The 26,250-nt window shown below is 40.4% G+C and overlaps 2 protein-coding genes and 1 long non-coding RNA gene across 15 annotated transcripts; 1 reads left to right on the forward strand and 2 right to left on the reverse strand.

The window, feature by feature from the left end:
- Positions 1 to 929: 929 nt before the first annotated feature.
- LOC146678984 (kinesin-like protein KIF23) lies at positions 930 to 12,908 on the reverse strand. 12 transcript variants are annotated; one of them, XM_085405646.1, is made up of 24 exons: positions 12,818 to 12,908; positions 12,185 to 12,251; positions 11,402 to 11,530; positions 11,041 to 11,146; positions 10,762 to 10,898; positions 10,564 to 10,676; positions 10,253 to 10,423; positions 9,985 to 10,020; positions 9,402 to 9,514; positions 7,445 to 7,566; positions 7,199 to 7,301; positions 6,974 to 7,053; positions 6,735 to 6,854; positions 6,236 to 6,395; positions 5,926 to 6,087; positions 5,536 to 5,702; positions 5,244 to 5,417; positions 4,701 to 4,907; positions 4,167 to 4,475; positions 2,160 to 2,393; positions 1,855 to 1,943; positions 1,603 to 1,663; positions 1,478 to 1,518; positions 930 to 1,379 (listed from the first exon to the last, which is right to left on the reverse strand). In XM_085405646.1, the coding sequence occupies exons 1-24, from the start codon at positions 12,829 to 12,831 to the stop codon at positions 1,364 to 1,366; spliced, it is 2,931 nt and encodes a 976-aa protein (XP_085261772.1). In that variant the 5' UTR covers positions 12,832 to 12,908; the 3' UTR covers positions 930 to 1,363. The 12 variants fall into 12 exon arrangements, with proteins under 12 accessions (XP_085261772.1, XP_085261706.1, XP_085261699.1 ...); XM_085405580.1 differs by having other exon boundaries at positions 5,926 to 6,090; XM_085405573.1 differs by having other exon boundaries at positions 9,979 to 10,020.
- LOC146678985 (uncharacterized) lies at positions 12,282 to 16,782 on the forward strand. Its single transcript, XR_014911693.1, has 3 exons — positions 12,282 to 12,524; positions 12,934 to 13,031; positions 16,643 to 16,782. It is a non-coding gene; the product is annotated as an uncharacterized LOC146678985 (long non-coding RNA).
- On the reverse strand, positions 15,779 to 24,853 carry LOC146678986 (membrane progestin receptor gamma-B-like). Of its 2 annotated transcripts, XM_085405656.1 has the most exons (8): positions 24,704 to 24,853; positions 24,334 to 24,461; positions 21,287 to 21,492; positions 20,912 to 21,038; positions 19,770 to 19,814; positions 18,818 to 18,914; positions 17,665 to 17,809; positions 15,779 to 16,856 (listed from the first exon to the last, which is right to left on the reverse strand). In XM_085405656.1, the coding sequence occupies exons 1-8, from the start codon at positions 24,755 to 24,757 to the stop codon at positions 16,582 to 16,584; spliced, it is 1,077 nt and encodes a 358-aa protein (XP_085261782.1). In that variant the 5' UTR covers positions 24,758 to 24,853; the 3' UTR covers positions 15,779 to 16,581. The 2 variants fall into 2 exon arrangements, with proteins under 2 accessions (XP_085261782.1, XP_085261792.1); XM_085405666.1 differs by lacking the exon at positions 19,770 to 19,814.
- Between the last annotated feature and the right edge of the window lie 1,397 nt (positions 24,854 to 26,250).

The raw sequence follows: 26,250 nt of genomic DNA on the forward strand, positions 1-26,250 counted from the left end.
AGGTTTAGCTGCTCATTAATGCAATCAGCCAATGGCAGTAACTCAAAGCATTTAAACACACAGGCTAACTCAAGTTTAAACGGAGCACTGTACGGGGGAATAAAGGGGATTTAAGTGACTTTGACATGATTGTTGGTGCCAGATGGGCTTGTCTGTGTTTTTCAAAAGCTGTTGACAATCCTCTCTAGGCTTTACAGAGAATGGGCAGACTGCTTCAAGCTGATTAGAAGGCAAATACTCAAGCATTCGTTACAAGCAAGTCATGCAGAGGAGCATCTCTGGATGGATAACACATCAAACTTTAGCAGATGGGCTACCAGAAGACTCTAACCCCAAGAAAAGGAAACTGAGGCAACAACGTGCACAGGCTTTTAAACACCACAGCCTGAGTAACATGAGTATTGTTGTTGACCGTGTCCATCAGTATGACCACAGTGTACCCACATTCACATCAACTGACAAATCTGCAACAACTGTGCGATGATGTCATGTCAAGATGGACCAAAACCTCTGAGGAATGTTTCCAGCACCTTGTTTTATCTTTGCCATGATGAACTAAGAGTTTGGGAGGCAAGTGAAGTCAATCCCAGGACTAGAAAGGTTAAGACCAAAGTCAGTTTAATCCATTCGCTCTTTGGTGATTGAGGACCAAAAAAATAAATAAATAAATAAATAAAAAAATAAAAAAAATCATAATGAGGCTTGATGTTGGTGTTTGAATAAATTTAATGCCACCAGAAAGAGCAGTGTGCTACATGTCTTAGGAGATGTTTCAATAAGCCAAAGTAAAAAGTTGCATGACACCTATTTACATGGAGGCCAGGGATCGAGTTCAAAACCTACATAATAGTGTAATATTTACAGTTTCAATTCTACACAGTATATTCTAAAATTTGTTTTTTTAATAATCAGCATTATGCTTAGTCTGGCATTCGATCAATCAATGACCTTTGAAAAGAAAAACAATGACATAGGAGAAAAAAAAAAAAAAAAAAAAAAAAAGAAGCACAACGGTCTATAGAGGCATGTGGTCGTCTTTGGATAGTACAAAGCATTCAAAAGCATAAAAAGTTCCATTTATAGAGTGTTTATAAGTTTGTTCATGTTTTTAAGGAGAAATATTTCCAGAATTCAAAAAGTAACACAAATACAGCAATTACAACTTAAATATTGCTCTTGTTCTGAAAAAATGATAATTCCACCAGAATAATTCCTAATATGATTTGATAGAATTAAAAAACAAAACAAACAAAACAAACAAAAGACCCAACTTGGTATCCAAAAGATGCATAGTTTCCCTTCAATTTCCTCACAATTACCCATTCTTGTATGTTAAAAGCAAGATGAAAATATTGAGGGCAATTTAAGGCTTTCTGCGTCTGGAAGAAAGAAAACAAAGACAACCAAGAACAGAGTTTAGTTTGAACTGAAAACCAAAATCTAAAGTACATAAAACAAACACATGCTTTGTGCTTACTTTTGATACCCATGGGATGAATTTGTGCTAGCCGCTGGAGCCTAGGGAGGGAAAGTTTGAACAGGGATTAGAAAGCATAGGTAAAGTTTTGCTCGTGGTTGTATTTACGCTTTTTAAGAGCTTACCCTGTTTTCTATGTCCTCCCCTTCAGCTGGTCCTTCTGCAGATCCTGATCGCCTTTTGCGACTGAAACAAAGAGCGTTGTTTTTAAGTCAGTTCTCTTATAAAGTTAAGGATTCAAACCTTTCCCAGTCTCTATTTGGGAACATTTAATAACTTGTATTTGATTAGCATTAATAAGTGCTATGTTTTGGTATTATAGTCATATTTCTCTGTGCACACAGAAATATATCACATTTCTGTACATAATACTGTACCTTGGTGCTAACGGGCACACTTGTTTGAGCGTCTCAATGTCTGTAAATTGCACAGCTTGTCCGCCACTTCTGGTCTTAAACACATCACCCTGGTGAGGTTTAAACAACAAGAACAAAAAAAAAAAAAAAAGAAGGGAAAAAAAAAAAAAAAAAGGAAAGAGGAGGAAGAAAGTGTTATCAGAATTAAATCTGTAAGTAAATAGGAAGGAGCGTCCCACTAAAACACTGTAATCAAGTGAAATTCATGCAACATCTAAAATGATCAAAATCAAACACCAAAAATTAGTCACATTTTTTGATTTTACCTTAATCAGTTTGGTTTCGATCTCCCCGTCAGAGGCAAGCTCTTGATGTCTAAGCACATACTTGTGGCATTTAGACAGAGCCTTCTCGCTTGGGGTGGACACCTTGATTGCATTGGGTATGATTGGCTGCATGACAGTGTCTAACTCCAAATTAGAAGGTGGTTTGTGGTCTACCCATTTCTCCCCACCGGCAGAGTGTGAACGCCTGTGTTTTGGATGAACTGGAAGAGCCTTCTGGTGATCCCAATGTGAGAAAGACAAACCAGGAAGTTATTCACATGTGACTCCAATCAAACTATGTCGAGGTTAGTAGGGAAGGTGAAACGCTAGAAGGTGTTAGCTTGTTAGGAAAATAAATGTATTACTGGAAGTCACAGGAAGTTGATGCATTATAGACTTTATTTCTGGAAATTTCTAATCAAAGTTTAATAGTTTATTTAAAAGTTTAACTGTCTTCCAGCAATACACATTGTCAAAGGGTGTTTTCACACCTGCAGTGTTTTGTCAGTTTATATTGAACTCTGGTTCGTTTCCCCCTTGGTGCGGTTCACTTGTGAACACAGTAATCACACTCAGGTGCAGACCAATGCAGATGAACTAAGGGGTTTCTTCATGGTTTGAATGTGACCCGACCTCAATCCAAACAAACTAGCAGGTGCATCTTACATGTTTGAGCTACTTACAAGGAAAAAAAAGCCATGTGTGTTTTGTATTCTGGAATGTGGCAGGGTACTAAATGGCCTGGTAAATGGCCTGTATTTATATAGCGCTTTACTAGTCCCTAAGGACCCCAAAGCGCTTTACATATCCAGTCATCCACCCATTCACACACTGGTGATGGCAGCTACATTGTAGCCACAGCCACCCTGGGGCGCACTGACAGAGGTGAGGCTGCCGGACACTGGCGCCACCGGGCCCTCTGACCACCACCAGTAGGCAACAGGTGAAGTGTCTTGCCCAAGGACACAACGACCGAGTCTGTCCAAGCTGGGGCTCGAACCGGCAACCTTCCGATTACAAGGCGAACTCCCAACTCTTGAGCCACGATCGCCCATAGAGATGTGTAAAGATCTGTACGGGTCAGCAACTAGCTGTGAAATGAATGCAAATTCTGTGTTCTCCAAGAGTTCAAAACCCAGCAACTTCCTGCATCTACTTTTGTTGCTCCCGCCCCAGACACATCTGGCCAATTAGCAGACTGAACGTTCTCGCGTGGTCTGTAGTGATGCATTTTGGTTTGCTTGAAGTCCACTTGCGAACCAAATCAAAAGGGGAAAGCTTAAAGTTACAAAGTCATTAACTGATTCAGACCAGAGTAAACAAACTATAGGTGTGAAAATTCCCTTCGATTAAGTGATAGCACTCTAAAGAATTAAGAAATTAATGACAATGCATGCAAAGAAGCACAAAGGTAGCATATCTTGTAATGCAGACACCCATTACAAAAGCCAATCTTTTCCCCACCCACGTTGGCCGACTTATTATCATCCAGTTTTATTGAGCAAATTTCAGCATTAATTTGAAAATTAGCAACACTGGTGCTGCTATAAGGCTCAGGACCGAGAACTCCGGAGGACCGTTGTCAACGGCCTAGACCCTAGACTATTAATACTCAGTGTTTTTTGGGGGTTTTTTTGAACAAAGATGTTTCTGTTCATTTCAATACCATGTTTATGCCATTTTGCTACTGGAGTACAAGAAAAAAAAAAAAAAAAAAAAAAAAAAGCATTTCTAGAGAGCAGTTTGCATCCAGAAAAAGAAAGATCTACAAACATGATGTAAATACTCATGAGCCTTAAGATGCAAGCCAAGAAGATTTCCAAGCATGACAGATCAGTCTGCCTAAGAGCGAGGACAGGAGACACACCAGTCTACACTGATGCTGCTACTCAATGTATTTCTAAACAAGGCGACAGCTGTTGGAATCACAGATGCAGTTCTACACCAAGGCGAAGCTTAAACTACAGGCTCACAGAGATGAACATCTAGGTTCTAGCACACACTGACCCTTGTGCCTGCCTCTAGGTCTAGTCCATAGACAAGAGTGGTGGCAGGGACCTCAGTGCCTGGGGCCCTGCGCTGGCCTCTCCTGTGACCAACACTGCTGGTGCTGTGGCATGTGGCCGGAGTCCGGCTCCTGCATTGGGGAGTCCCGGTGAACCTATTCTGGCTGCCTGAATCTACAGGGAACCTCTGCTCCCACCTAGAGATGCTGGAGGCTACTGAAGAATAGTCAGAGGAGGATGGTGTGGAGGTGGGGTCCTGAAACACCCTAACTCTGGCTTTATTTTGGTGGGAAGGAGTTTGGCTGAAATCCTGAAAGGGATGAGGTATTGTGGATGTTAGGTGCTCCAGATTAACACAAATTCACAACAGAGCAACAGACAAAGTAGAAAACAAAGTGATGTAACCAGTAAGCGTATACATGTCAGGATTCCTGCTCATGATTTTCACAATGATTAGAAACATGCTGATTCAATCGGGTTGACAGAATGATTAGGTGCACATTGGCGAAACATGCAGCATCAGCAAATAACTCACAGGAAGTGGTGATGGAGAGGGAGACCTCTTCTGTTGGATGTTTCGATCTCTCTCCCTTGAGGGCCTCTCGGGCTTCTCTGGACGCTCAGTGGGAGCGCTGCCACCGCTGCTGCTCTCCGTCACTATGGCCTTCAGCTGCTTCAGCTTCTCATCCTTTACCCACAGCTTGTTCTGCATCTCCAGCTGCTTTGCGTTCACCCGTCTCTCCTAATCAGAAACCATGGACAAGAAAATATTTAAAGTCTTATTTGATCGTGTCATATCTAACAATTGGAATTACAAACTTACATGAACGATCTGAGGGACATTACAAAGTGGAGTTTAGTATAATTACATTGCACTGTTCATGTTTTGGTAGATTATGTGGGTTAATCTCCGTGTGTACCCATACAAATGTTTCCAAACAGTAGGGCTCTCAATGCATATTTGAAATGCAATTGTAAAATATAACTTATAATTGTGCAAATTAACGTTTGATTGCAGAAAAATAATTTACAATACCTGATATCCTAATGGCTCAAAACAGTGAACAACTCCACTTACACACTCCTTCTCCCACTTGAGTCTGGTGTCCGTCACCGCGCCCTGCATGCGCTGCTCCATGCGCTTCCTCTCTGACAGCTCGCTCTGTAGCCTGTGCTCCCGGGTCTCCAGCTCCTGCTGAAGTGCACGTTTGTCCTGCTCGTACATGTCCGTCGTCTTCTGCAGGATATCGATCTGAAGACGAGCAGCGTACACAAACAGTTAAATGCAGGCCATTATTTAAAAGAAAATTAACTGAATGCACATTTCCAAGAACATGTGTTTTGTGTCAGTTGTAGAAAGAAGACAGCACCTTATACTCCAACGTTTTGGACTTTTTCTCCAGTCGTTCTATCTCTGTCTTCTGACTGAGAATGACTTTGTCTTTTTCATTCAGTTTGCTCTGTTGATCGTGAAGGAAGTAATCCTTTGCACTGAGCTGGCTGTCAAACTGCTGCAGCATGGATTTCACTGTATTAGCTGTAGGAAGAAGCACACGGATATTAACAGATGTAGATTTATATTTATTTTTAAATAGAAATGTTACTTGTTTGTGAAAACAAAAACAATCCATATTACAGAAAAAAGATTTAGATACTGAAAACACTCAGACTGATGCATCACTGCTGTACCGAATAAATCTGCTCTAACAGCCTAATCCTGGAATTCCAAACTTTGCGTGATGGAGACAAATGGCCTGTACCAGTTTTATTGAATTGTTCTGTCATCATCTGTCGGATTTGATGCCTCCTTTCCAGGACCTCAATCATGCGGGGCAGCGTCTGGTCATCAGCTGGGTCGACCAGCTCGCAAGTAGGTAAATCTGGAAGGCTTTCTATAAGCTGAGTCATCAGAACTCTGTCATCTACTATGAGAATCAGATATGGTAAAGATTGTTTAAACTGAGTAACATACAAAAAATAAAACATCTCCGATTGCTTTAAGTTTAAATGTATGAATGCAGCATAATAACAGCACAATGAGCAAGCAGCAGAGACTTGAAGGTGATCTACCAGCATTGCTGGGCCCTCCTCGTTCTTCCAGACGACGTGAGAGCTCGTCTCTGAAAGCCTGGTTTCTGTGCCTGCGTCCAGGAGCAAGGCCACATATTGGACGGTCAACCGGCCGTGCCACTTCTACCTCTTGGGTCATTTCTGCAAAGCGCATCACCAACTGCAACACACAATATGGAGGACTCTTTAGAAATAGTCTACTTGGCAGGGACAGCTCAGTAGGTGGAGTGGTGGCCCCATGATCGGAAGGTCGGGGGTTCGAATCCACTGAACGGCTACCCTGAGGTACCCCTGAGCAAGGTACCGTCCCTACACACTGCTCCCCGGGTGCCCAATGGCTGCCCACTGCTTTACTGAGTGAATGGTTTAAATGCAGAGAGGAATTTCCCCACGGGGATCAATAAAGTACACACATTATTTCATAAAGCATCCAGCAAGGCTGCAAAAGAAAAGTTTGCTCATGCAGGCCATTCTACCACACGAAAAGAAAATGTCTTACCACAGTTTCTTCATAGTCATCAGCATTTGGGTTGACACAAACAATCATCCTGACTTTTCCCTCCCCATCAAAGTAGTTTTTAAATAGATGGGTAACTTTGGAGTCTCTGTATGGCACCATCTGAAAGAAAACAACAGCTCTGAAACTGCAATGAATGAAAAACAAAAAACAAAAAAAACAAACAACAACAAATGTTAAAAACAGAGATCAAGGAGGTGGGAAAATGATAAAACACGAACCTTATTAGTTCCACACATCTGATTTTCACGCAGGACTTCAATACATGTGCGCAGCGTCATCAGGGACTGGTTAATATTTCCTGCAAATGAGACATCACTAAAAATGCTTGGTCTCCTAAGAAAAGTGATTTCTACATAAAGAAACTTTCAGAATGTGGTTAACATTAGAAAAGCTGAAAACAACAACAACAACAAAAAAAACAAAAACACAAACAACAGACAAACCCGCTTCACGGAGACGGCTTCCCTCTGCTCTGGTCCTGTTAGTGCGCTCACTGCCGGCCAGGTCAACCAGACACAGCTGGCTCACATTCACCTGGTTTTTGTCCTGTTGTTCAGTGACATTGTGTCAGCATCACCAAGCATTATAAAAAACAAAAACATCGGTCTTTCTTTGAATAAAAAGGTATAATTGAAGATACCGATATCACTGACATATGTAAACATGTTTAAATAAGGGCTGCGCGTCACCTGTAGTATGTGGTCCCCATCAGCATCTAGCGGTGCCTGGGCCAGTTTTATTGTGAAGACACTGTGGGAGCGGCTGGATTCACGGTTGAGCTGAGTGTTGGCTATCCTCCTTTTCTTTTGACCTGGACAGAGAGGAGATCATTAACACAATCTGTGAGCTCAAAAACCAGCAGTAACAACTTTAATTTACTACAATTTCCATTTATTTGCGTTAATTTGATTTATCACTTATTATAAATGCTGCCATATCCTCCTGACTACCAGGGGAAAAAAAAGTTGTCCAATCAATATTTTTTTTTTTTTTTTTTTAAAATCCCCCAATGTTTGTAAGGTAATCAGAAAGACAGAAATAATTTTTTTGGGGAAAAAAAGGTTTTTCTTTTTTAGATATCACATGTCCACTGCAGAGGACATAGGAAGGCCAAGCATGTAAAACTGAACTTTTATGGCAAACATTTGCTTCAACTCTTCACCAAGGAGCAGTTTGAAGTCAGGGAATTTTAGTGGTTTTTTCACCCAAACCTGCAAGTCACTGCTATACTGAAGCCATGAGTTGGTGATTGCCAGATCAAGAAAGTACAGAACTGCAAGTTCAGGAGGACTTCGTCTGAGTACCGTCTCTGATGCTCCCCTTTCTTTCTGCTTGAAGGGCTTATTCCCTATGATCTTCTTCGTCAGACAACTCAAGATCTGAGTTTCCCTCAACAAACTGCAATAAATTTATTTCTGCTTCTAAAAAGGACTCATTTTCTGGTCATTTAAAAAAAAAAAAAACAACAAAAAAACAACAAAAAAACAACAACAACAACAACAAAAAAAAAAAAAAAAAAAAAACCAGAACAAAATGGAAGAAATGACTACAAATGTCCACTACGGAGGACATTTTTTAAACACTTCAATACTATACTAAAAAGGTTAGAATTAAGCATACTATGTTTTAATGTGTTATTAAGAGCCTCATCTAAAATATGCTAACATTTATAGCCAAAAATTGCTCAATGAAAAGTTTTATGCACTTACTTTTGTTCTCCCCATAAAATGTGCTTGCAGCGATGGCCGCCATGTTCCTTGATTAAAAAACTAAAGTTCCCAAAGGCCCACCCCTTTACATTTGGTATCATTGGAAAACCCTAAATGCCCTCTGTAGATTCCAAAAGGAGGTAATTCTGTAGTATGCAGTGGATGGGAGATATTCAGGTTTAGAAAGGTCCTCTACAGAGGACAAATTTGCATTGCTGGTAGTCAGGAGGATGTCTGCAGGAAGCTCAAAATTGTTCTGCTGTACATCAGCAATCCCAGCATGGCACAAACATTGTAAAATCTAAGTCACTGCTCTCCATTTACATGCAATATAGAAACTCTTTTAAAGCTTATATTTTACAAAAAAAAAAAATTCAGATTTCAATTTATCTGATGAGTTTTCCACTTTGCCTCATTCCATTCTTTTAATTAGCTTTGGCCCGCCCAAAAAAAGATGACAGCATTTCTGGATTATGTTCAAATATGGCTGCTTCTTTGCATGATAGGGCTTTAAACTGGATCTGTAGATGGCAGTGAAAAGTTGTTCTGAGCCTCTGCAGGGATTTTAACCACATAATAATGCCCATTTTAAATCCAGTGCCTTGTAGCGGCCCAGAAGTCATGGTCATCCAATACTGATTTTCGGCCCTATACCCTGCGCTCAGAGATTCTGAATCTTTTGATGATAATGATATTCAGCCCATCTTTACTTTTGCAGCCAAATATCATAATTAGTTGCAAAGTCTTCCTCCAGCTGGTTGTTTCTAGTACCACTTACTTTATTGTTTTTTACATTTTACTCAGCATCTGTACTCTTTTCAAACTCATAAGAACTGTTTGATTTAAATATTTTACTGATTTCCATCATAAGAAAAAACAAACAGACACAATACCGTTTAAAATGTTTCAACACATTCAAGTTCTGACTTCTACTCACCCTTCCAGAAGACTTCAAAAGCTTCCTCTGTTGATTTTACCTCCACCTCTGTGCAGCCAGCCACATACATGTTATGATTCTGATCTTCTCGTAGAATCTTAGATTGAGGTGGTCTACAACAAATTCAAAATATTTCTAAGCAAACACCAGTGAGGTAACGCAATTACATGTTGGTATAGTAAGCAAAGCAGCAAAAGCCAGATGCCAAATAATTGTTAGCGCCATTATTTAAATTTAAATTTAAAAAAAAAAAAAAAAAAAAAAAAAGCAATCTAGGAAGACATACACATTCATTTAGGGGTACAGACACATGCACACAGCATTTGCACAAAAGCAGCTTGAAATGTTTAAAGACACTGTTTCCTCTACGTTGACAGAGAGCCAATTAACTACAACGGCGGGAGAAAAAAAACAAAGACAAACAAAAAAACAAAACAGTAAGCTACACCTATGCTACAGACAGACGACTGGATTAATGGGAAGGGAATGCACTGATTACTTAAACAACTTATCAGCTACAGCCAAGTTATGCCTATGAAAAACAGTACTGTGTAATGCAATTTTACTGGCCACATACACATACTCATTGCTCCGCACAGGCGTGCTTCCACCGAGCCACCTAACAAAAAACAGGGTTTTTACAAGTACAATTTGTCAGTAAAGACCTACGAAGCACAAAAAAAATAAAAAATAAAATAAAAAAAACATGGTATCATTTTATACTTTCTCAGTTTCAACACTGCTATCTTCATGTGCACCACAAGTATGGGTGCTGTCGGGTAGCTTTGTACACAGAGCTTTTTAACAAGACGTTATGTTTCAAAAGCATATGTTGATTTCTAATCTCTTACTTTGGTCTGATCGGGTCATACGGAGCATCTTCAAGGAGATCGTAGATGTAGTTGTTGTAGATCTCAATGTAGGAAACAAACACACCGTAACAACCGTCTTCATCCACATTCTCCGATTTACAGGCCTCATCTGGGCTGATCATATCTGCAAATTCAGGGTCAGGCTTCTGCCTAAAAAAAAAAAAAGAAAGAAGAGAAAGTAAAAAGTAACCTAACAATGAAATGCAAACTTTAAACTCAAATGTCAACAGTGCTCGTGACCACCATGAAAGTATAAAGTGAAGAGTGGACTAAAATGACTCCTTAGCTACCTAGAAGATGGCGTTTTGGGCACTGCCTGCTGACTGTCTCGCTTCTGCCTCTCGAGGAGAGCATCAACTTGACTCTGGATCTCCATGCCATTTTTATCATCTGGTTTGAACACCTGAAGAGGTTTAAAACAAATATTCGGTAATTTCAGTAAATGCCTCACTCTGCAAAAAAACAAAAACAAAACTGTTCAGTCTTACAAATCTTTTAGCCTGAAAGGGTCCAATGCTGTTGAAGATCATGTCTAGAGAACGGGGGAGAAGACCACCTTCTCCAGGTGAGCCAGTCATAGTGAAGGTCTTACCACTTCCAGTAACACCATACGTAAACAACAGACCTGTGGTGAAGGTAGGTAGGATATTGCAACATCACAGTAAAGCAACTCTCACAGAGACTCACACAGAGAACCAGCACGGCAAACTAGCAGTAATCTTTTGGCAAGTCTTCAAAGTACACATTACACATGTCAAGTGACTTACCATTTTTACAGTGAATTAGATCCTCTACCAGTGGCTTGGCAACATCCTCAAACAACTCCAACTGAGTGGTGTTAATACCGAATACTTTCTTAAAGGAGTACTGTGTCTGAAGGGTAAACAAACAAGAACATACATCAATGGTATTAAGAAGAATAGAGACAATAATAGCAGTTACTATAATTTATGAAATCGCTGTCGAAAAAATTCTTTGGTAGCCGCTTTCAGGTATTTGCTGGGTTCAGTATTGTTTTGTGATTTTCAGCACAGTTTAACAGCGATAAACTGAGCTCATGAAAGGGGGGGGGATACTAATCAAGTATGAGTGGCCAGCTTGTTTTACATTTTTATAAAACACACTTACCTCCTTGTATTCCCCATTTCGGTTAGCTTTAAGACCATCAGGAGCATGCAGCTGAATGGTGGTGCTGCTGATCATCTCAACACAGCATTCCTCATCCTCTGATCCAAGGGGCCGTATACGGCAGTACACCTACAATAAATGTTGTTTTTATAAAAGCTCTTTGTTTGGCACCCACGCATGACCAATTTGTCTGGAGACCCTACTAGAAACAAAACATAACCCCTGTGATCACTGGAACACACAAAGCCCTCCACCATGATGGAGGGTAATTCACGGACATATATGGATTTGAAGTCTGTCTGTGAGCTTAAAACGGACAAAATTATTCAACAGGACTGTAACTAACAATTCTTTAGACTAGAAGATTTTAAGTCAATCAGTCACATGATTAACTGTTTAGTTTCTGAAACCCCAGAACACTGGGAAAATGTGTCAAACTTTTCTAACTCAAGTCCAAGTAACAATCCAGTTTGCCATTTTGCTCCAAATATTCAGTTTACTAACAAATACGATAAGCAAGACAACAAATCTCAACAGTTAACTGGCATGGTCATAACAAAGGGCTCAAAAAGGTTGAAATAAGTCACCTTTTTCTCATTTTTGTTTGAAAAACAGCAATTATCTGTCACAAGCACTGGCAGCTGTAAAGAACTACATCGATCACCTTGTCTTGTCTTTGTTTACACGAAGCACTAAACTACAAAAAAAGAGGATTTGACAGTAATGGCTTCTCCATTAATTATACTTTAGTTTCATGAATAATGAGTAAATAAGTTCACTTACTCCCACAGGATCTCTCTCTGTGTTGGACGCCTTCTTTGGCCCAGGCCTCCGAGGAGTCTTCCCTTTGCTGGAAGTGTCAGTACAACACCATCAACACCAAACACATTATTTAGTTACGGAATAACCGACCTATCTTAACGTGTGTGTGTCTTGTGCGGTATTATGTAGAAACAGACGTGTGCTTAAAGTGCCAAACTACACAGTTAGACAGGGGTAGGTAGGCGGAAGGTTAAAAAAAAAAAAAAACTGTCAGTGAGGGTCTGACGTGTATGATGAATGGAGTCTTCTTATGAATTACGCTAACTAGCTAGCCAAGTTAGCTTCTAACTCGCTAACCACGGTAACGTAATTTTATTTCTTACTCGATATTATATTTTGAACGTTAAGCAAACCGAAGTCACGCTACCCTTTAGGTTTAAAAAAAGTGTAGCAAACACTGTCAGAAACAGCCGAGGAGTTGAATCTGAGCTTGGAAGCCAGTTGAGCAGTTACCAGACGGTTTTAATTACGCGGCGATAATCTCAAAGCTCCCTTTTCAGAGAACAACCGTAAACTAACGTCCTTTTAATACGTCTCTCATTTATAATGTGCTACCTGTTCACTGTTAGACGTGTAAACGATGATAATACTGACCCCGGTCTTTGCATTGTTTGTTTTGTGAACACCCTCTCCGCTGTTCTCACGAGCGCCTCTTCTCGATTTGAAAATTTCCCTCTTGTAAACGTTCTTCCGAAAATCTGAACTTCCAGCCAATCTCAATACTCTGCAGCGGAAGTCCCGCCTCCATCCTCTCCCCCTCCTAACTCCGTTACTAGCTCTGGATCAAACAGACAGGTCCGAAAATCTGGTAAGCTGTATTTTCACAAGTTTAGCATGACTTTCCTCTTCATTCCTATTTTTTAGAGCAATGTCGTAACATTTAACTTCTGTTTTATTTCTGAACTTTGAAACTAGTAATTAACCTTAATTAAATTACACCTGAGACGTTAAAGAAGGGGGACTTGGGTGACAATATATTAGAGTGACTATTTGGGGAAATAACTCGTTTTTCTAATTAATCTGCAATTAATTAGTTCGACAGTTTATTTTTTCCAACACTTCAGTGAGTCGTCTAAGCGTCAGACACCTGCCTGATCTCCTGTATTCTGTTACATTTTATACCCAATGCCCCCCCTATTTTAGTGCAATCTGTTTATTTGGTTGAAGAATTACACAAACGGTAGATAAAGGTTGCATTTATATTGTAGTAGGCCTCACTGGGTCTCTTTATTATGGAAAAATGTTGACACGATGCAAACTCCTTTCGGGTACTGGCATTATAAGGGTGACCAGATGTTACAATTTTGTGGGACAGCACAGCATTTTGGTCCCCTCATTCCACCCTCTGAGTCAAAGTCTCTTATTTTGATTGGCTGTAGTATACAAAAATTAGCAGTACATGGCAGACACTTTTCTAAAATTTGGCCTTTAACGGCTGTGAAGAAAGCAGAAAGGCTTTCTTCATGGGTCATTTGCAGGATAACATGTCATTTTCTGACCAAAATAAATATGAATATCATGGAAGTTACCACATGTGAAATGCAACAAGACTGGAAAAGTGCTTATAAGTGTGTGAAGTCAGTGAAAGTCAGTTTCCAGTGCTTTTCCCAAGTTATCATTGTTTTCAGTTTCACACAGGAGAGGATCATGATATGGAGTGACCAAATAGTACAGGTGGGAATTACCACGATACACTCCATGATACAGTGTGTGGTGGGGCGTGGCCTGTGGTGCCGTGCAGAGGAGGCGGACGCACCTGCACGGCATCCGCAATTACGCCCCGCCGAATTAAACATTGTACTGGGTCCTGTGGTTGGCGTTGTTGTTGTGGTGGTGTTGAGCGGGCAGCGGGAGAGCTGCAGCTCTACGTGTATTGTGAACAGCAACCATCCAGTATTAATAAAGAATGGTTAAAATGCCACTGGGTCTGCCATGGTTGTTTACACAGTGTTATTGCAAACATTCCCAGTTAAACATTGGCAGTATACATTTATTCAATAAGAAAGTTAATGGATAAATAATTTTTACATTGTATAAAGTTATAAAATGAGCTTGTCACTGAAACCTGCCAAATGTTGCCATAAGAGGGAGTCAGTCTACTATAAGTCTGTTTGAATGGGTCCTTGGAAATCACCTATCTGTTATTGGGCACAAAGACAGAAATCCACGTTTAGCTCTCACATATGGAAAAGAAATAGAAAAAACTTATAAAAGACTTGCATCAGATGTGGCCTACTTCATATAGTGAATCATATAAGGCTTATATGATTTACTCAGGAAAGTGGCCACTTTCATATATTATTTTACTAAGTATCCTAAACATACAAGTTTCATTTATATAATTTTTCTAGGGATCTTATATCTGTTTTCACTCTCGTATGCTTTTCATACAAGTTTCACACAAGACAGATACAAACTTTATAAGATTTATATATCTCTTTTCCATATGGGTTATGCTCAGTAACAGTCCTGTTCTGTCGGTATATAACCAGAAAACAACCAACTGACAGGCAGTTGAGTCGAGTCCCCTCGAGTTGTGCAGACTGATCAGAATCAGAGAAACTTTGTTAATCCCAGAAAAGAATGCTACTGTGAATTGTCACAGCAGCATGCATACAACAAATCACATAAAATGAATTTTCTCTTTATAGAGATATAAATATAACTATATACATGAATATAAAAGGACACTATTAACTAATATTTCTGTGATATTAAAGATATTAGTGTACAGGTGTGCAAGTATACATTGTGGAGTACAAAGTGACAGAGTGCAGTGAGCAATGTTTAGTCTGGTTCAGTATGTGTGGGTCTGACCCAAGTGGATGAACTAAAGAGAGTGATAGCAGCAGGAAGGAACAAACTCCTGCGTTGTTCCCTCAGACAGCAAGGTTGAAGGAATCTGTTGCTGAAACTGCTCTTCATATTGTCCAGTGTGTTATGAAGAAGGTGGGAGTCATTTTCCATGATTGCCAGCAGTCTTGGCGACATGTTGGCATGTCTGCATTTCGAAATTAGACAGCAGTGGTTGGCAACCCTTTGAAAATCTCTCTGAGAGTGATTCCAGCCAGTCCAACTCAGGCTACAAGTGTTTGCAGAAAAGTTGCCTCTTATCAGACGACCTGTGCAATTACCTTGGGATCAAAAGTGGTTGTGACTTTAAAACATCCACAATCTGGGTAACCATTTAGTCACCACAAGTTGCAATCAGTGTTAGCAGGCCATTTTTTGTAGATGCAAGCAGGTTGCTGTCCTGCTTTTGCTCACATGACTCTGCCCATATGAATACTATGTATTCGAATACTATATTTGGCCCTCACATTTGACCTGCATAGCTTACATCTGTTTATTCTTTTAGGTTGGACACTCCAGGCCTCACATGTCTCACACTCATACTCATATATTTCTCTCAGACAAACAAACTGTTTGTCCCACATTTAGTTTATTGGGATCTGGTCACCCTGTTATAGGATGTAAATACTTGTAGGATAAACACTAATGTGCCAGCATTATGCAACAGGATGCTCCTAATTAAAATAAAAGGGACACAGACAATCGTAGTTTACAGTTTATATGAAAAACTCATAATAAATAACTTTGTTCTTAAATACTCTGTTTTGTAATCCAGGAAAATGTAACACCAGAAACATCAGACATTCTGAGGGAAATAAATGACTCAGAGGACATCAGCTCTGTGCTCAGTGACCACACTGTCAGTCTATTAAGCTGAAGTTTAAACTAAAAAAAAACAACATCTGATCTCCCTGAACAAAACTGCTTCATTTGTTTGATGTGCATTATTTGACTGATGTCACATTTAACTTAACGGCAGTCATGAGAAACATGAAAAGGCACATTGTCAGTTCAGCATCAAAACCTGCAATTGAAAGGGAAAAAACAGTATTTTACATAGTTTTTGTTCCCTGCAGTCTCTTCATACACCACAAGTGTGGAAATCGGAGAAGCAAAAAGATAAACACACATGCGCTGCCTCGTAATGTAGCTAACCTGCTACATTTGTAGCTTCATGTAGAAACAGGTTTCCTCAGAAACATTTAAAAGTCGTTACATATTATGAAACTTAACAAACACGTTGTTAATTTTCATGCTATGTTTGTGTACCTTGCACCTATATTTTCAGCCTATCAGCACAGCAGCAGGCATCTCATTGATAATTAAAGGCCAAATGCAACCGTGATTCATTTAAACATCATGTCAGTTCCTCATCTGGTGCACCCTTCACTATGTTATACCATTTATATTACCCATAATGCAATTTCTTTAGTCTTGGGACCATATAAAGTGTATGATTTGGATGAGTTAAAGCCCTTTAAACCATGACCAATGAAGCTGGAGGTTCAGCTGTGGGGGCAGTTTGTGTCTTTCTTTGGTCCTCTACTGTACTTCTTGTCTTTGCAGACTGGGCCCAAGAGGAGAGGTAGGCTGTAGAGGAAGATGACAACCAAATTCAACACCACACAAAGCAGCGCCGGACCCACTGAGTTGGCAAATGTGATGGGGATTGAGTTTTCCACGAGCCAGGAACGGCGTATCGTCATGTCCTGCTCCATGGCCTGCATCTGGAAGTGGGTGCCGAGGATGGCGCACACATGGAAAAGCTGATGGCTGTGACCTGCAGAGGGAGCAGTTGATATGTGTTTGTTAGAGGAAAGAGGTAGACTGCAAACGTTCAGCACTGAGCAAATGATTCACATTGGAAGCACAACATTAACACAGGATATGTGAAAAAACAGAGGTGATTATGCATTATTGTTGTAGCACAGCAGAGACAATACTTTTTAATATCCACTTAATAAAGTGCAGTGCTGGAAAATGATTAAGTCAAACTAGTCAAACATTTGTTCAATGCTGGTTTGGTTTATAATTGATGGATGTTTTTCCGTTGGAACTCTTTATGATCTTTTTGTCACTGATTAATTACCCCTTAGTGTTGGTGAATGCTTATTAACCTCACCTTAGGATCAGAAATTAGCATTAAAATTCACTTTATTTGAAGTACAAAAACCATAAAGACGTGAAAATCACAGACTTATTGCAAAAAAATAGCCAAAACAAATGACTTATAATAAATAGTACATTGACCATTCAAAAAAGCTAAAAAAAATTTCATGCTGAAGGAAAAGACAAGAAATGCAGCACAATACAGCGATGCAGAGAGCATTTTTAACGTAATCTTTGCCAACAAAGAGACAGTAGTTAAAGTTCTTTCATGGATCTCTGCTTTCAGTAGCTTGTAAATGTCTCCTTTGTCTGTCTTCCTTTCAGTGCTGAGCAGGTTGTGTACAGTGGTTTACTTTGGGGGTTTTTGTGAAACTCTATGTACAGCTAAGAGGAACCGGCGATAACGCTCTATCAGTAAACAGGCCGAAAAAGCTAAACATGCTAATAATTATAAAGAGTGCTCGTCAGATCTGGTTTACCTATGAAGTCGAAGCTTCCGGGTGCCAGGCGCTCGGGTAAATGGGTGGCAAACAGAAAAGCAGTGAGAAAAGCCAGGGTGATGTGGTAGTAGTGGAGGATGTTGGTAGCGTTATCTGTACAGCCCTCCCCTTTACACAGGAGCACCTGCGAACACGACAGCACAATCGCTTTTAACTTCAATGGTTAAATAGCCGATGACTGTTTTTTACTTTAACACCCCAAAATTTCTTAATGAGGGTCAAACTCTCTGCATCTGCCAGTGGAGCTGCTTTCATGTCATAAACGCAGATTGAGAAAAAAACAAGAGTATTGTTCACATTTATGATATTTATGATATTGTTTTCATCATAAATGTTAAACGCATGTATCTAAACAGGGAGCTAATTGGTTGTAAAGTATTCAGGTGGGTTCCAAACATGAGCAATTGGCTTCTGCTTTGTAAGTCTTTCAAAGAAAATACTCGGCTCCTCTTGATATACACTGAAGGGGTTACGTCATTTTATAGAAGGTTACCGCCTTCAATAAAAGGAGTTTATTGTTTTATGATATAATAAAATATTTTCTTCAGGGGTTAGTGATTTTTATCTGTTTATTATGCCCTTTTCTGTAGTAGCTGTGAATTTTACCCTGTAACATACATAATTTTAGATTATTATACCAAGGATGCAGCAATATATTGAATATGTATTGGAATATTAGCCCCGTACTATATAGCTTCTGTGTAGCCATCTACTGATGCTATTTGCCAACGTTTTTCTGTTGTTTCGCGTCAGTGTTTGCTGGCTAAACTTTCAAAGGCAGTGTGATGATAAAATTAACTTCTGCATAACTTGTGTAAGGGAAATAATTGTTATTTTTGTTTATTTAAAGCAGCAACAGCTTTAAAGTTAAATCTGAGGTAGCGTTGATGGCTAAGTTATACAAATGGAAGTGGAACATTGAGCACCAGGGTCAAAAACCCTTAAAAAATGCTGTGTTTTTTGGTGTAGCAAAGAAGTTTGAAGATGATACTCACACAGAAAATTACAAACACACACATGCTTTCAGTCTGTTACCTATTGTATGGTTACCTCTCTAGAACTAACCGCATATTTTGCTTTATAGTGTTTCAGGTGTGTCTTGTGAGGCAAGTGGATGTTTAAAGTGCCTTACTCGGTAGAACAGAGGAATGTTGTCAAACAGGTAAGGGTAGGCAAAGGCTACGACTCTAAGACATTTGCTAAACTTTGGACTCTGGTACTCAGGGAATCTGGAGGGGAAAAAAAAGAAAGAAAGGCATTTTCAGTGGAGGAAGCTCTACAGAAACAGAAACAGAATCATCATCGATAATGAAAACATTATGTAAGAACTGATTATTAACCTGCTACATTTTTTAAACAGAACATAAATTAGAATGGAATTACAGCTGAAAACAGCTTGAATGAGCCAGAAATGATAATAAAACAAATCTTTCTTTAAACAACTCAAAATATAAATACACGCAAATATATTTAAATTTACGAAGCATGTGGACCATGAAATGTTTTCTGAGCAGCACGTTAATGCAGTGCACGCTCCTTTCCTATTGTTGCGTGAAGCCAGGATTGACTTTGAGTCAGTGAGTCAGGCTGTTACAGAACACGTTTAGCTGCCCTGTGTGTCAGCTCCTCCAACCTGCTCCAATTGAAACTGTGCTTGGAGTCAGTCACCGTTCAGGGCTGGTCCGTATAGTTACAGTCTCGCCTCTGTCAGTGCGCCCCAGGGTGTCTGTGGCTATAATGTAGCTTGCCATCACCAGTGTGTGAATGTGTGGATGACAGGTTGTGTAAAGCGCTTTGGGGCCCTTAGGGACTAGAAAAGCGCTATACAAATACAGGCCATTTACCACGCCATTTACAGATACATAACAACAGTTGTGTTAAGAAGCAAGTTGCTCAATTGCACCTTCGAAATTCCATTCACCTACTGTGGTGTGTCCGAAGACTTGTCAATACTTTAAATAGATGACTCGCATGTTTTACGTAGGCACCTTGCATTTAAATAATGACAATGTAATGAAAAATACAGTTCAGAGGACGATAAACGAGACGGAGGAGCAGATTGTTAGCAAATACGTTTTGTTTACCTCTTAATGATGTCGTGATTATACTGTAGAAATGGTAAGCCAAGCCTTAGCGGTGGGAGAGATAAGTGAAAGAACAATCATTAGCTAGACCAAGCCAACATTTTCCAGTACATAAAGGTAATAAATATGATTATTGCTGTAAATGGAAAACGTGGAAAAGTGAATACTGTGTTTTGCCTCTTATGATCAAAGCAAGCTTTACATTTTCCAAGAGTTCTGATTTGCAGTCGCTGAGAATGATCTAGATTTTGATGTAAGCCACGCCCACCATTGTGCTCTACCAGACACGGTGCTCAGGCTGTTTGACAAGATTTACGTGACTCATGTACTCAAGTACAACCTCGAGATACAAAGACGACAAATATTTGTTAGTTGTCACATTACAATGTTGTCCTGGACCAGGTTCTCCCAACTGCTATAAACATATTTTCCTTCTTATTAGTTCAGCTGGAGTTGAAACACTGACTGCGTAACTGTATGCTTCCTAGAAAGTGTTACTGTGCTAATGACGACACGATAACATGCATGTTCGCCTATACAGCGTTACGTATAGCATGGGAAAAGGAAAAAGCATTTAGTGTGTTATTATGAGAAGATGCAAATGTTAGATCTTAACTGAATTTCTCAGAGGACTCCTCTAAAGCTTTCCATTTCAAAGTTTCACCCACAGCTGGAGCTTTAAATGGGCAAAAACGTTTAGATCAAACACACAGTCACACAGGCTAAAAAGGACCTGCAGCATGTTTGTGCTCAGTTCTGCACCATGCACCCGCAAAAAAAAGCTGTACTGTTGTTAGTTTTATTGTATCTGCACTCTTATGCGATGGAGAGGTTCTATCCTGTTTTTCCCCCCTTCATTTTCATACACAGTGAGGCACTTATATTTTATTCATCTTGCATAAGATGAGCTTTTAGATTTTAGATTGGCTTGAATCAGTTAAAAATTGATTTTGAGCTGGGGACGTAATGTTTTTTTCAGTTGGAAAATTTTGTTAAAAGCACAAAGTGAAGCCATCTGCTGTTAAGAAGGCTCGCATGTTAAATTGCATAGTACAGACACCTCGTCTTGCATAATAAAAGCATAAATCTAGGATAGAAACAGCATCAGCAGTAGGGATGTAAAAGTCATTTTTTCAGCTTACCTGGAGTAGCATGCTAGGATGGTGCAGATGACGGTGTTGAACACAGTGATGGTGATGTAGGACTGGTGGAAGGAGCTGTTCACCCACTTGTCGGGGAAAATGTAAGCTGAATAGACGATCGCTGAGCCTGCAGCCGAGCACACCATAAGCATGAAAATCTAGTCTTCCAGCACTCCATAATTCCATTAAAATCTGACCTAGAAAACTACCATAAGTTTAGACTGCGCCTGAACTTTAGAAAAGGGAATCCACATTGGTTTCACTGAACATGTAGTGGACCCACTACTGTGCAGTGGACGTCCCTGCCCCTTTCGAGTAGAAGTACAAATTCACCCATCGTGTATCTTCCTCGAACAGCTTTTGTTTTTCACTTACCCAGGCTGTAGAAACTGATAGAGCCATAGTCAAAAAAGAAGCAGATGTGGCGTGCCCGCACTGACATGGTGCTGAAGGTGTGAGCGCAGCTCGACGCCAGTGGATAAATGCAGCAGGTGAACAGGAAGATCACCATGGGCCAGGTGAAGGAGTCCTGCCACGCTTTCTGCATCAGCACCACCGTTACTAGTTTCCATAGGAAGTACCTGCCGGGAGAAAAACTGGGTTGAAGAAATCAGAATGGATGTAACACATGCTTATGACAGATGCGTCTAGTTATAAGGAGTATTTAGTAGTTTTAATTCGTTTAGTTTTGGAGTGTGATTATTTGATGGTGTACTCAGAACAAAAAGGGCTGTGTGCACAGACAGACTGCAGGAAGAAGAAACGGAGAAACACGATGCACGTGCTTTCATACGGGAAGGTCTAATGAATAGTTTGATGGTATGATATAAATCGAATGCTATGGCTTTTATAGTCACCAAATCAATGCTGCTGAACAAACATGGCAGATTTTCCAGCCGTGGCAAACAGAGCTCTGAGTCTGTTTAGGGTGACACTTTAGGTGGGGTTTTCCTTTCATTCGTCAGACATGGAAAAGGTTAATTATTAACTAAAGAGCACTGTAGCTAACTGATAATTATAAGGTTAAAAAAGAATCTGGCAGTCAAAGCTGAAAGACGCACATCGATGACTAAACCCAACTTCTATCATTGCTCTGTTTTGTTAGTAAGCTGCTCAGCGCTGAATTCACTGTGGTCATACCATTTGCGGTCACGTATAAATATGAAATAATATACTCTATATGTCAGCTGTGAGCACAGTAAACACACGTTGGCTCCCATGTTTCACACGGCTTTCTGTACAACCACTGAATGTCATTTTTCACATTTCTGTTTGCTGAAGGATTAAAGAACCACAAAGCAAAGTCTCAAGGACTACGAGGTGACATCCCAGCTGTTTCCCCTTCAAGTCTGTACACTGCGCTATGCTGTCTAGCTCCATATTTTATACACAGACCTGAGAGTCAAACTTTTCCTCAAGGCAAGAAAGCTAATAAGTGTTTAAGTGTCCAGAAGTATTAACTGGAGCCGGAACGTCCAGCTGGCTCCGTGCTTTGAAGCGACACAGCAACATTAAGGAGGCCAGAAAACCTACATATAATAGCAGAAAGTTGTATGTAGCACCTATCAGTGTAGAAAAAGTACTTTATTACTCAGAAAATGATGTATTTGGCAGTTACCTCTGCAGCTGACTTGACTTTCCAAACACTTTTATCCTATCATGAGGATATTGTATTGCCTTGTGTATTGCAGTCGCTGCCTCGACTTCTCAGAGCGCCTCACTAACAAATCAACATTACTCGTGCTTTTCCCATCACCGAGCAGTTAACTAATTGTGGCAGTTTATGCAAAAGTCTTCAGCACAGATCTGCTCATTACTACCTAGGTCTACATAGAGCCCCTGGACACCAACACCCATGTGTCCTTTGCTTATCTGAACACAAAGACACTCACAACCACCCATGCAATCAAAGGAAGGAAGGAAGTGCAGAGCGACTACTGGGAAAAGAAGCCTCTGAAGTACCTTTAAATCCTTACACAACAAGAACAGCATCGAGACGTTAGCTACAGAGCTGCCACAAGTCATGGACAGAGTCACGTTTGTCAAACAGACAGAGAGGAATCGCAAGTTTAGGAGGCCGAGGAGCCAAAACTACTTTAGAAAAGAGTCCTCGGTATTTTTCTTTGTCCACCTTTACTTCTGTTTGTTAGTCATGCAAACTCTTACGTTGGGTTTATCGTTGTGCTAACTGACAGGCTTTAAACTGGACAGGCTTAAATTACTGCACACAGTCGTCAGACTGGATTCCTTATCGCAGTTTTCAGATTTTAGTAATTCCCTCACGTAACGCACTGCCTAATCAGTGTAGCTCATGCTGAAACCACATCTACACTTGAGTCTTGAGTATAAAAAAGGACATTAAGTCTCCATCATAACTATGCTCAAATAGAAAAATGAAAGGTTTTCTGTAAATGCCAGGATGAATGATGATGAGCTAACTAGATTTAATGAGTTACTGATCAACTTTACAAATTTGAAAACTTCTTTGTCTGTTGTCTGGAAAGCTTTGTAATCCTCCTTCGTCCCAAATAGTCACAAATTTTGGTCAACAGGACAGTGCTGATAATGAATTGTGTAAACACAAACAGGCTCATATTAAGATTGAGCATCGTCATACGCAAAATGACAGTGACAGGGAGGCACGGTGATGGGGGACCCGCATCGTTGCTGAAATCACAACAAACATCTGTGTATATTCAGTCCTCGTGTTACGTAAGTCAGTGCAAACAGATGCTGCTGAAGCTGCAGGTCCCGTGAGCCTTTTGATCTCCATTCTGTGAAAACTGGCCACGCTACTTTTAAACTTTTTTTTTTTTAGTATTAGTACTGTAACGTGCCACTGATCCTCTGCCATCTGTTGAACTCCATCAAGACGTGCACATAACATGAATTCCAAGCGCACTGTACTGATAGAGGTGATAAGACTTAGGTCCGACTGCAGAAAATGCCACGAAGGTATAAGGTAAGCAAATATTCAAAGAAAATTCTAGAAAACTCAGAGTCCTACGAGCTTTACAAGATGTGCAAGATTCCTTCTTTCATGAATCCGACCAGGCTGGTCAGGAGGGAGTGTAAAATCACGTACACTCTTCTCTGCTTTAAAAAGCTGCTTCTCTGCTGCCCCTTTATTCACAGCCGGGTCAGCACAGCCGGGAGCGCTGCTTTTCTGCTCAGCTTTGCTTCTGTATTAATATTTTTATTTAGTAAACGGAGAAAATAGTAGAAAGACTTCAGTAACTATGATGTAAGACTGTACTTGATCGCTCAGCTGTCACCTCATGTACAAACCAGGCCACCTGCCAGCTGAATCTAAATTCTGTCAGGTGTGTCGCATGTTGTCAATCTTTCCAAGCGCACAGCAGGGGGGTGAAAACAACTTTGCAGTGAAAGAAAAACAAGAGAAAAAAAATTGTCAGCTGTACCAGGTGGGCAGAAAATGGGTCCAGATATTGAGCGTCTCATTGGTCATCTGGAAGAGGCTCAGGATGCAGTCGGTGGCTGAGCTCCGGGGGTGCCGGTACCCAGTAATAATGCCGTCCTCATGGAAAACCTCAATGAAGAAACACTTGCAGTTAGTGCTCTGCCCAAATGTGAGAAGACCAATTTTGTTTTCACCTCTTCTGAGAGTTTAACAAAGAATGCATGACTAGGACTTCTCAAATATAAAAGCGGTTTGTTTCTTTTTCAACATTTTGCATGTTTGAGATTTGTCTTTGAAATTTTTTCTTTTTTCAAATTTCTAGCACTTATAAAAAGCGAAAAATTGTAAAGATTGAGTGAAGGTAAACTTACTTTGGGCACTTGATTGATGGTGAAGACTCGTGGCAATTTGATGAGGCTGAGCATGACTATGGCAAGGTGCTGCTGTCTGAGAGGCGAGCTTAACTGAAGCTATAAGCCGGGTGTGTCTCCGTCTTTTATAAGGTTTGCGTTGTCATGCTGTTCTCAAGGTTCCTCCCCTATCGTGTCCTCCCTCTTCAAACCCAACGAGAATTTCCAGTGTACCTGTGCCACTCCTACTCCTGCTGTCTCTCTGGAGGCAGAGGGTATGCACACACAGGTGTATGCTCACATAAACAGACACATACACACACCTGCTGCTTGGCCACAAAAAAAAAGTTTGACAAGACTGGACCAAAATTACTCATGTCACAGCGACATTAGCGTTATGAAACAAAGCTATTGTTATTTTGTAATTGCGTAACACTCCTGTGGCAAAGACAGTCTGCCCAGTAAGGCAGGTTTTGCAACGGAGGACAATATTTTTAGACAGAAGTTCAGAGTTTCAGGCCAGATAAGGCTGACATCATGAATGTAGGGTGTAAATCGGCCTGGCAGAAAAGTCAACAGAGTTCCTTTCACGCACTTTCCTGCTCGCCTCCCTGTTAAACTGACATGTCACCATCTACCCTCCACCTCCCCACCCCCAAACCGACATCAGCCGTCACGCCCGGTAGAGACGGCCGAGCCCAGTCGGACCTCCCCGGGCCTGTTATCTTGTTCAAACTCTGAAGCAATGAAAGCAAACATGTCTCACTGCTCCTGCAGAATTAGGAAGGGGAAAGTAGGATAAGCCTTTTTATGTGGCTTGTTAGATCCTTTGTGTTGCACATGAGAGAGAAAATCAATTTGGTTCTTTTTTCTTTTTCTATTTTCAATTTGGCGAAATAATTTTAAATCACGAAAGAGTTTTTGATCTGAGTAAAACTACGAGCTGTTATAAAAAATGTCATGCTGGCTTAAGAATAGACACCAAGTTAATCATCCATCTGGTTTTATTCCTCTAATCCTTGATATCAAGCTTCTGTTTTCACATTCCTTCAAACTATTCTGGACCTGTTTTGTTTTAAATATACACAAAGTCCCTTAAACCACTCGATCTTGTACTGGTCTCCAAACCATCACTATTGCACCCTCAGTGATCCACCTTTTCCGTGTTGGGTTGTGAGCTGCAGCTCAGTGCCATGAACTAACGCGTGCACTGCAATGGAGCACCTTGGGATTTCATTCCGCGTTCCCTCAGAGGAGCAGAGCTGCCAGAGCAACATCTCGAGTTGAAAATCCACCAACAGGAGCTGCTCGTCTCACCGGGAGTTTGGCTTGGCTCGAGGTCAGTTACAGTTAAAGTGTGAGTTAATATGTAAGTATTTAAGAGTTTTAGGGCCAACAGTATAAACAAAGTCAAGTGCAGAGGGTTATGACTTTGGTAGAGGAGAGAAAAACAAGGTTATTTGTAGGACACCCCAAAGCACACCCCAGTGAGAGCGAATTCATGGTCTCCCTGCGGAGTGAAGAGAGAAACGGACGAAACATGGTGTCTGAATTTTATAATTACACCT

Source organism: Rhamphochromis longiceps, linkage group LG1 (assembly GCF_057381845.1).
Source record: "Rhamphochromis longiceps isolate RC_006_pf linkage group LG1, R_longiceps_female_GT1.1, whole genome shotgun sequence".
Classification (NCBI taxonomy): Eukaryota; Metazoa; Chordata; class Actinopteri; order Cichliformes; family Cichlidae; genus Rhamphochromis; species Rhamphochromis longiceps.